Source organism: Macrobrachium nipponense, chromosome 37 (assembly GCF_015104395.2).
Source record: "Macrobrachium nipponense isolate FS-2020 chromosome 37, ASM1510439v2, whole genome shotgun sequence".
NCBI classification, from domain to species: domain Eukaryota; kingdom Metazoa; phylum Arthropoda; class Malacostraca; order Decapoda; family Palaemonidae; genus Macrobrachium; species Macrobrachium nipponense.
Window position 1 is genome coordinate 30,791,597 of NC_061097.1, and position 11,716 is coordinate 30,803,312.

Sequence of the window (11,716 nt, forward strand, 5' to 3'; positions counted from 1 at the left end):
TTAAAATTTATAGTGTAAATACATAGTTTATATAAAATTATTACACTTTATATCACTAATAATTCATTTAAAACGCAATTCAACGAAGAAAGTCGCGTCAAAAAGTTAAATGAGTCTATTTTCCTACCTGGACTTCGATTGCTATCGGAGTGGTCCATCTGACAAACTCCGTTGTTAACTTCCGAAGAAAACAGAAGTTTATTTAACTTTCTGGCTCTACGACATATAATTTACAGAATAATTGCATATGATATTAACATAGAATCATATAAAGGCCATTTTTATAGAGATAAAAATTTTGAAAAGGCGAAAAAAGCCTCTATTTCCCCTCCGGGAATCCGATTGCTATACCAGAGTGGTCCATCTGACCGCCGCCTCCGACGTTATTGTCATTTGTTTACCTTTCGGCCGTATAGGTGAAAATGGCATCCGCTTTGGAGCACTTCGTCAATAACGTCACTTCTCTATCGTCACAGGGTAATGTTTCCCACCTGTTTTCAGCTGTGATGGGTAATATGAACGGGTTAATTAACGCATATTTCGAGGGGGGTTCATAAGTGGGGGTTGTTACTTCGAAGGTTCTGTGGGGTTCGGTGCACGAAGTCTGTTTTGGGCTTCTCGCGGGGTTGGGTAGGTATTTCCACCCCTGTGGCCCATACTAGACGAGATTCATTATGGCGTGTGTCATTATTAGACGACTTCAGGCTATTTACTATTTACTCTGCCAATTATTCACCTCCGACCTCCATCTTATAGCATAGGCCCACATGAGTAGTCCTAGGCCTACGCAGGCCGTCCTAGGTTACCGGTAACTTAGGCAAGAGTTGCTTAGGTTAGTTTGGCGGACTATTCTCAAGTTAGCCTGGTATATATACGATTTTCGGCTACTTCCTGTTTAGTAGGGTAAACAACCGCATGGACTGGCCCAACACCGACGGTCACGGCAGGCCACCCTCTGAAAAAATACTTTGGGGGAAACACCAGCGACTACCAACCCTTACCACGGTGGACAGGTCTTATTCACTTGATATTTAAATGGTGAAACAAGAATACAATTACAACTCCAAGCATACCATTCAAAAGATTGAAGTTTCGTCAACATTATGTGATATAGGGGGAAACATCACGACAGGCCAACCCTCATCACGGTAGACGGGTCTTATTCACTCGATATTTAATTGGTGAAACATGAATACAATTGCAACTCTAAGCATACCATTTAAAAGATTGAAGTTTCGTCAACATATTGTGATATATGAAAGCCCCATACGAACTAAAATAAGCATGTGAGCTCTTCATAAAATATGTTTTCAAGGCAGTTTTGAAATCCAATATGGCGGCTACGTTTTGCATGGACGGTTCTCATCAGTGACGGCCACCATCTTTCCCCAGCCTTCCCAGCACTCATTTGAACAATGTTAGCGTATGTATGTAACGTTTATTGATCTTACTCAAGATTGCAGTTGTAATCAGCACAATAAAACAACATTTTGTTGCCTATATTAGTGAAAGTATGAAACTTGTTATTCCCGGGGTTATGGTTGGAACTGAATTCATTCTTACCTTGTAATCGGCGGTTTTTATCCTTACTGCCATCACAACTGAAACTCCACAGTGCTTATTTGATTGTTATTATACACATTTTGGTCTCAGTTCACTCCACATTGCACTTTAAACCCGTTGCTGTTCCTGGTTTCTAAGCGCGCGCGCCATAAACACAATTTCGAACAGCAGACGACGACAGACGACGAAACTGCAAAGTTTTATTCCCTAAACTGTTTACTTTACTCGTTATTTAGTTTAAATTTACTTTGTTATTTAAAAATTTTGATTTAATCATTGTATATTATCCCTTTTTTGCAACCAAATTACCCCGAAAAATTACAGATATTTCTAAAGTAGATAAAATCAAATGTTTCTAACGTTTTCGTACATCTGGCTGCCGAAAACCATAGAGGAACGAATACGTTTTTTTTTTTTTTTTTGCTAGCACTTTTCATTGATTTCAGTCTTTATTAGTATTTTGAATTTCTTTAATAATCGTATGCCAGAAATAAATGTAACCTTCAATGTTTGCATGCTAAGAATGGCAAAATCATCGTTGCCACATTAGTGGAGGCTTCACACATACGCCGTTCCATTATTATCCTGTTAAGCGTCCGCCCCTGATGAGCTCGCTGCTAACGTACCGTCACGCTTTTTTTGTAATCAGCGATCATAGCACTGATGATATTTTTTCAAAGTTAATATTGATTTTTATGCTTGTTATTCATACTGTAATTAACTGTAGGAAATTCTCTCTCTCTCTCTCTCTCTCTCTCTCTCTCTCTCTCGGAGTCCAGTCACTCGGCAAAGAAAAGTCATCTTCACTCCCGCAATTGGAAGAAAATTTTGTATCATCACTGGAGGATTCAGAACTAGAGCTCTCATCATCAAATAGGTTATCAATATCACACTCCTCATCTAGTATTTGATTGATCTCACCTGAAGAAATATGCCTCCTCTTTGGGACATTCATTGTGAAAGACGCGAAATCCAATTTGTCTCGATAAACGCCCGAAGCGTATTGAAAGAAAACCAACAGGGACAGGCAGTTTTCTAGCATAAGCGACCACCAGGAAAGAGTTGCCAGGCTGGAAATAAGTTTCCCATGTGCTGAGAGTGTTACCAAATGATGTTCCTACACTTTCTATACGAGTAAACGTATTATTACGGGGCTGACGGCTTGACAAGCACAGTTAAAGTCTTGAACGTAATATCCCGTTGAAGGCGCTACCGAGTAGATCGCGGTAAACGTATTTTTCATACATTCAACTTCCCCGTCAGATATATACTTAGCTATAGACTCCGTCGTCCCCGATAGAAATTCGAATTTCGCGGCACACGCTACAGGTAGGTAGGTCAGGTGATCTACCGGCCTGCCGCTGGGTGGCAGGAATAGGAACTATTACCTTCTAAGGACAGATTTTTCTCTATCGTTTGGACTGTAAACACACGTTTACGGTTCCTCCTGATTTGATTTTCGTGTTTCATCACCATCGATCTTCTGGGCTGTCTTTTGCAGGGAAGTACTGGGTCTTTGGTTCGGCATACGCTTTTATTAACTTTTTAATGAATTTCGCTTCGAAATTTCGAAGAAAATACTAATTGAAACTACCGAAATTATCGGTAGACACTCACATAGTTTGCAATAAAGGGAATTATTAATATTTATTCATTATTACATGTAATAAAGGTTACAACTTTATTGAGGAAATATTAAACTTTAATTTCCTACTTTAGGAAGCAGAAGAGCATATAACTAGATACGCTTACTTATAAGCTTTAATAGCGTTTGTGCTAACGAGCAGTTAGAGTATTAGCAGTACTAGTAGTAGTTGCATCCTCATCACCTTCTTACTCCACAGAAACTACAAATTTATATATGCAAATTTGAAGCTAATGGATGTAGCTCAAAAGCGAGCTCTAAAAAGGTAAGAAGTGAATATAGTGTTCCCCATTGAAGTGGAGGGTGCGTCTGATCGGCTCTGTCTCGCTCCCAGACCTAGACCTCTTCCAAGCTCCCAGGCCCAGAGGAGAAGGAATGTCGACAGTCGTACGGAGGTTACGGAGAATCCCCACCGATCAGGCGTCCCCTCGTCAGACTACTGTGGTAGCTGGTTAGGAACGTCCCAGACTGCCAAGTTCGCCATTGGAAAGGCGTCCTAAAAAATAATGGAGGGTGCGTTCCGATCGGCTCTGTCTCGCTCCCAGACCTAGACCTCTTCCAAGCTCCCAGGCCCAGAGGAGAAGGAATGTCGACAGTCGTACGGAGGTTACGGAGAATCCCCACCGGTCAGGCGTCCCCTCGGCAGAATCTGTAGCGTCCCAGACTGCCAAGGATCGCCATTGGAAAGGCATCCTAAAAGAGTGCTTTTCGTCTTCCCATTCGTCTCCTCGAAGAAGTGGATGGAATTCCGACGAACTGCCGTGTCGATCAAGAGGATTTGAAAGCTCCGACGTTGGACTCGAGCCCGCAACGTTTCCCGGACGATTCTCCCTACGAGAGGAAAAGAGCCAAGAGGACAATATCTCGATCTCCTACCGCCTTCCAGAGCGCATTCTCCTATTCATGGCAAAGAAAAGGAAGAAACTGCGACGGACTTCCTACTTAAAATGCAGGAACAAATTTCCTCTTTAGTAGGAGTATTGAGAAAAGACCTTCCGAGGAGAAAGGAGATTTTCTTCCTGTTAAGAGATCTCGTCCTACGGGCGTTCTGGACTCCAGACTTATCTCCTCTACTCCTCGTACGAGTACAGAGACGAATAAAGAAAGAAGGACGAAAAACTCATAGGATTGAGACGCAACATACGGACAATGACGAAGAGTGTCCGAGTCGGACAGAACCACCCAGGCGCTCGGCGCCAGAATTGGACTACTCGGACAGGAAAAAGTGTCCTACGCGGACGGCTCCAACCAGACAGACTCGTGCCGATTGCGGACAACCTTGACAAGGCGGACAGTCTGGATTGGACAAAACGTCGTGCGCAGGCAACTCCGTCCGGCCCCCGGGCGACAGGCCGCCAGAAGCGGACAAGACGGACAGGCAGAGGTGTCGTACTGGAATGACAACCAGCCAAGCGCCAAGTTCCATAGGTGACAGCTCGGACAGACGACACGGTCCGAGACGGACAGATACGTCCAAGCGCATTGAACAAACCAGACTTTCGGCAATGGTTAAGCACCAAGCGCCAAGATCTTCCTCAAAAGAATCATACGGAGAAATCAACCAGGAAGCGTCTCTTTATGATTTGGGACCAGGAGCGGATTTCTCTGGACAGAGACGAAAGGTGCCGCACAGGCGGCCGTCGTCCTGTTCACGATATGTCCGTTTCGGGTGGAAATCTGCCGCAAAGCACAGCTTGTCTCCTGAGAAGAATGCAATATGTCGCACAGCGGCCGTCATTCTTGTCAGGAGGACTTAGATGATGATAGAGTTTTTCTCAGGATCGTTTGAAAATTAAACAAGATTTGTACGAGCTCTCATTCATTGATTAGAGGCTCTTCCAAATAATAGAGGCATAGAATACGGCCTTATATCCAAGAGAATAAAAATTTGAGGATTCTCTTCGATCCTAGAGTTTTCATTGCGATCTCTTTTCGACTAATACTAATTCGTGTTTATTGACGAAAAGAACGAAGAGGGCAAGATTTCCTTTTCTCTCTCTGGATCGGAGAGGAAAGAATGTAGTAGCAAGACTTGCTGTATACGACTACTGAATGACAAGTCATATACCCATACCAGAGTTGCCTTTGTGGTTCGCTACGGAATTATCTATATCCTTACAGGTTTTTTCCTGGTAAGGGACTTCGCTTAAAAGGTTTGTTACGACAATACCTACTCAGCTTCGGTATTTAACAAAGGTTGTTTGGCTTAAATTTGCATTATTAAGAGCTTCCTTAGGCTCGAGAATAATTGTATTATATTCCTTCATTTAATGAAGTAACTGGCAACTCATGATTGAATGCGTCAGGCAGCGAGCGAGACTGCCGGGCTGTCATTCTAAGGCCAATACTGAATACAGTACCATCCGGTTCTCGGTCATGATTAGTCGATTACATCTCTCTCTCCAACGGGATCGAATGGTTAACCGTATATCCCCCCACCCACAATCATGGACTTAGTCTCGAATGGAGGAGTTAGTTAAGCTAACACAAATAAAATATTGTCTGCCTTTTGCTAAGAAGCTTTCAATAAGAAAGATATTATAACCTTTCAATGCTGTTTACCGTAGGTAACATTATTAAAGGATTCTAAGCAGTAGAACATTATATTATATAATGCTCTCATGCTTACGAAAGCATGCTTATTAGAATACATGCTTAGTGAGAAGATGGATGTAGTAGAGAATTCACTTTAAGACTACGGTATGGTCAAGTCTTTCGAGAAACGCACACAACCTTTTAAGAATCGGATATTGCTCAAGAGAAGATGGATGAGTGGGATGGGAAACATTCTCTTCGTGGCAGAAATGGTTTCCCTGAATGGACTATACTTCGTATATAAGAGTTTTTTCCTACTAAGAACGGAATTAACATGTGAAAGGAGGTCGGGTACCATAAAGGCACAGATGTTCTGACACATAACATAAGAGAATTAGAAGAAAGCGCCAGCCGGGCGCAAAGCGCTAGAAGCGCCAACCTGGCGCAACATGCGCCAGAAGCGCCAGGAATGCGCCAGAAGCGCCAGCCTGGCGCAAAATTGCGCCAGAAGCGCCAGCCTAGCGCAAAATTGCGCCAGAAGCGCCAGCCTGAAGCAATGGGCCAAGAGCACCATCCAAGATATTTTCTCGTTTTAGCGAGTTATTACCTAAGAATCCAGTAGCCTCTCGGACAGCAGGCTCGGTAACGGCAAGAATCGTTCCTGATTTCGTTACCCTTTTTATCACTTAGGCCAATTCCACGACTCTCTCATATCGCAAAGAGCATCAAAGAATCTCTTTTTTCGCTCCTGTTCGCGTTAAAAAAGAGAACCTATTTGGAAAACAGACAGGGAACGTAACGATCCTTAAGAGGTTCGATGCAAGATATTTCATGTCCGTGAGAACCTTCTCGATCGACGATAATAACTGTTAACGTATGTCTAACATTTATTGGAAAGAGTTGTTGAAAGGAAACCTGCGGAAAGTCTTCTTCATAGATCTCTTAGCAAGGTAGAAGACGAACAGGCTTCCTATAGAATGCTTCCTTTTCCTCGAACCAAGAGAGGTAGCAATATACGCCATCTTTATTTTATAGAAAGGGGATATACTATAGTCTTTTTTTTCCCCTAAATATAAATATAAATATAAATTCTTTACAGAATTTAAGATAAAGGGCATCAAAGAAAGAGAGGATAATACTTTATGCCTCATTTTGGCTTCAGAGAGGTTGGATTCACAGAGGTCACGTTCTTCTCACAGCATGTTTTTGGAAGTCTTTTCCAAGAGAGTCTGGATATTCTATCAGCATCTATTATTAAATGGACCTTAACAACCTCTCCACTCTGAGTCTGTCTGCATGCAGACTGACCAGAAGTGGACATAAATGAGAGGATTTTTTCAAGGTAGATGACAATAGTCATGGCCTAGACATAGAATTGCTGCAGATCGTGCTAGAGGGAATGAGGAAACTGTCCTCTTACCGATACCTCTGTGAACCACATAGCGGTTTTTTTCTTCCCTTTCAGAGGGAAGAATCACCTTTGTATATATCTGCTATCAAAGAACGCAGTAAAAGGCTATACTCTGTCTCTACAAAGGGAATTGGAGATAGCAGAGGATTAAGATCTTCGGGATCTTATACGATATATACCTTAATATGACAAGAGTAGGATATCATGTACTTCTAATGGGATCTTTTTTGTGGCCACAGATTCCATGTTCGACAAGATGGAACTGCTCCTCATCAAACTTCTTTGAGAAATTTTTTGTGAGGGAAGGGAATTCTTTGTTTCTCTGGTCCTAAACGACCAAGAAGACAAGTGAATTTTTTGAGCATTGGAATCTCGCATCAGATTCTATGGAGACTAGACAATGGGTTCTTGCCAGCATAGTATGTCTAGCAAAAGAACTGAAACCCCCCTATTGGTCCGATTCAATGTTTTCAGATAGAGGTTTCGTTGTCCAGGCAGTAGTACTTACGTTTTCATCTACAGTAGAATGGTTCAAACGTTTGCCTACAGAGTCTTTGGTATGCGATGACGGCTCGAAATGCTTCCCAGAAGGTGTTCAGAGGGATACAATAAAGAGCTAGAAATCAGGAGTACTCCCAATTTCAGCTCGGAGTCTCCTTCGACTTCCAGGCTTTTTGTTTTTTCCCTTCCTTCGGGCAAGGATAGGGAAGATTCTGCAACGAGACACCCCTTCAACATGTAAGAAGAGATTTCGTGAGCACGGATTAGTATTCATGAAGGACCCTCCTCGGAGGAAGACTCTTATCTCTCGTACGGTTTAGATATCCTATCGTCTACTGGGATGTAGCTGATGACAAATCACCTTTCCCCTTACCGGAGAGACCCAAAAAAGCTCAAAGTGAAAGAATTTCTTCCACCCTTCTCCAGTCTCCTGATAAACGATTGTGGATGTTAAGGACTTTCTGGACAATGTAGCGCCAATCAGGCGCCAAAAATACCAGAAAAAACAGGGGCGTAAAAGACGCCAGAGGAAGACAGTCCAAATAAACACTGTCATTGTCGATGAGAAAGTGGAGCGTGCCCTCCAGCCTGGCGCAGATGCGCTAGAGGCAAATAAATCGGAAAAAAGTGTCCGATGGTGGGCATCGCCAGTTTCCTCGAGACTCTTTAACAAGCTCGAAGCTCCAGCAAGTGGGGAGAAGTCAGCCAGGCGCTAGGCGCGAGGCTCCAGGCAGGCGCAAGCGCTAGCCCGAGCGCCCAGGCAAGCAACATGCGCCAGCCAAGCGCGAGGCGTCAGACAGGCGCGAGGCGCCAGCCAGGCGCGAGGCGCCAGCCAGGCACAAGCCAGGCTCTAGGCTTCATCCAGAAGAGATCAATTTCAAAGAAAGCCCTGGTCTTCTTTGGAACAGTGTGATCTCTAAAGCACTTCTTAGTAACTTGATGATTCCTTCAAACAGCTGAGAATTAAAAGCGCTTGAAGTGCGAGCTTTTAACAATTCTTGTTCTTTCCATAACAATATGTCGTGAGAGACATATTAGCTGTAATTTACGGGAGATGCAACTCTGTGTTGTCTTCTCTTTGCACGAAGGAGGTCAAGTTGACCTATGAGAGATATCCTTCTCTCTTGGTTACGTGTCTACGGATACGTTGCTGGGATAGGGAGCCGACACTGATCCTTAACTAGTGAGTTAAAAATTTTGTTTATTTTAACATAAGTATACTATTTTCTTTGGGGGTTATTGAAATGAGTTTGGGGATAGCTCTTTTCAAATTAAGCACAAACCCTCGTGGTTAGGATCAGGTGATCGGGATCGGTGTTGTGCTCCTTAATTATGCCAGTAGGCATAGGTGTTTTGTCATGTAAGTGGATAGGACCCCTTTGACAAATAACCATTAGATTCTGTCAAGTAAGTGATAAGACCCCATTGACAGATCTACAAGAACTCTTAGCCATTGGTCACATCCTCGCTGAGCTCTTGAGACGAAGCAGACTCCTAGCAATAGCTAGGAGTCAACCCTTCGTCTAAACACATAGGAACCAAGGTTTTATTTTATTTATTACCTACAACGTATGTTGTTTACCTGTCTAATCAGTAATTAGCTGTCTCTTACCCACCGCCAAAGGTGCCAATCAGCTAAGTATATATCGACAGGGAAGTTAATGTATGAAAATGATATTGTTATTGTACAATAAAGTTTTCATACATACTTACCTGGCAGATATATACGATTGAATGGCCCACCCAGCCTCCCCTCAGGAGACAGGTGGAAGAGAAAAATCTGTCCTTAGAAGGTAATAGTTCCTATTCCTGCCACCCAGCGGCAGGCCGGTAGATCACCTGACCTACCTACCTGTAGCGTGTGCCGCGAAATTCGAATTTCTATCGGGGACGACGGAGTCTATAGCTAAGTATATATCTGCCAGGTAAGTATGTATGAAACTTTATTGTACAATAACAATATCATATTACGTGGGTGACGCTTAACAGGTTATAAACTGTTTCCATGAATTCTAGTTGTCATAGTAATGCAATAATGATAAAATTGCTTTGTTTAATATTTATGTATATATACTTCCAATACATAGCCTAATTTCACCAAGTTTCAAACGTTTTGTGTGTAGTCTTATAACCAGTTTTGTTTGGAGGGTCACACATACCGAATGGCAACAGAGAGAGAGAGAGAGAGAGAGAGAGAGAGAGAGAGAGAGAGAGAGAGAGAGAGAGAGAGAGAGAGAAAGGAAGGCGGAGGAACGAAGAAGAAAAGTGGGGGGATGGCGGTGGAGGGGGGGGGGGGGGGGGGGGGGGGGGGGGTGGGTTGGGGAGAGGGTAGTGGAGCTTTATATACGCGTGTTCGTATCCATTTTTCTGCATAATGGAGTTTTTTGTCTCTTGGTACAAGGACAAGTGTCGTTATTCTTTACGATTATTAGTGATTCACGATAACCCTTATAAATTAAGGCACTGGGTGTAATGCACTATAGCAAAATCTCGTTCTGTTAAGAGTGTTCGTTACAGAAATAGGTATTGGGCCCAAAAACGTGCTTGCACTGTCTCTGAAACCCATAGTAGACATGCTGCTTAGTTGTCAATCAAGTTTTAATAACCAAGTATTTTTTACAAGCTAGCTATTGAATAAATTTGTATTTTTCTCAGTCAATACATATGCCCCTCAATGCTAACTTTCCTCTTTTAACGACTTTCTGGTCATTGCAAATTCGGCCCCATAATTTTCTTATGGTGTCGAAAACAGACAGAGGCCCATGGACCGAAAAAAAAAAAAAAAAAAAAAAAAAACGAAAATTGCGTCACACTACGGCGATAATCCAGCAGTAAAACATCTTCATATATCCAAAAGTAAGTAATAAAAAAGATATATATATGCGCATTACGATTTATAACAATTACATGTATAGCTGATAACAATCTGCATGAATAACTGGTAAACTGTTTCTGCATGACAGTTGAGTATAGCAATTATTTACAATAGGTACGAAAGTCAAGATGTCGTGACGTCATAATACAGAACTTGAAAGAACGTTCTAATTCAGAAAAATAATTACTTAAATTTGAGTCAGAGTCGAGTTACTTTTTCATAACGAATATTTTCAAAATTAATCATCATAAATATGAAAAATATAATTGATGTTTTAGTACTTATTTAAAAATTAGCCAAGAGCACGCTTCTCGTCATCTTCTACCCAAACAGCTGTTTACGCCTGGCTTGTGTTGGTGAGAAATCGTGTTTCGATTGTTGTGATAAAAGTGCTCCAGCGTCTGTGGGTACAAGTGGTGTGCGGATTTATCACAGGAAATGGAAAGTTTGTTGACACAAGCGACTCCGTAAACATCGAGATGGCGTCAATCTTCGAAACATTTTTAGTTGTGTAAGTAAAAATTTTCTAAAGCGTTTTGGTGAGATTTCCACTGGCCGTGGGCGCCATTTTCAGTACCCTCTGTTTAAATCTTAAAAATTTAGGCCTTAATTTCTAACTTTGGAGAAAATACTTACTCAAAAGGAGAGTAGAGGTCTTTAGCTCCGTTTCTCACCAAACAACAAAGTCGCGACTGATGCCCATCTCGGGTGTCAGGACGCGTTATAATGTACTTTTTCGGAGGGTGGCTTGCATTGATTGTAGGTGGCCTGCTTGGCCTGCTGTGATGTTCTACCCTATGAAAGCCCCATACGAACTAAAATAAGCATGTGATGCTCTCTCTAAAATATGTTTTGTTCATGAAACTTACCTGTCAGATATATATATAGCTGTATTATCTGAAGTCCGACAGAATTTAAAAAACTTCCGACACACGCAGTGGTCGGCCAGGTGGTTAGTACCCATTCCCGCCGCTGGGAGGCGGGTATCAGGAACCATTCCCATTTTCTATTCATAATTTTTTCTGTCGCCGGTGCTGAAAACACCTGTTTTCAGTACCTCCGTCTTAGGATTTTGGAAACTTTTCATTGCCGCTAAGTATCCTAATTGTCTTTTGATTTATTTACTTGGATTTGTGGCTAGGCATACGCTATCTTAAATTGATGATTTGAATTTGATTCATTTTTG

At 42.2% G+C, this 11,716-nt stretch overlaps 1 protein-coding gene across 1 annotated transcript in view; it reads left to right on the forward strand.

The window, feature by feature from the left end:
• Positions 1–321: 321 nt before the first annotated feature.
• The window catches only part of LOC135209336 (COP9 signalosome complex subunit 3-like), a 55,151-nt gene continuing 43,756 nt past the window's right edge, over positions 322–11,716 (forward strand). The window contains exon 1 of the mRNA XM_064242037.1: positions 322–477. Coding sequence (XP_064098107.1) covers positions 423–477 — 55 coding nt within the window. The 5' untranslated portion in view covers positions 322–422. The remainder of the gene's footprint in view (positions 478–11,716) is intronic.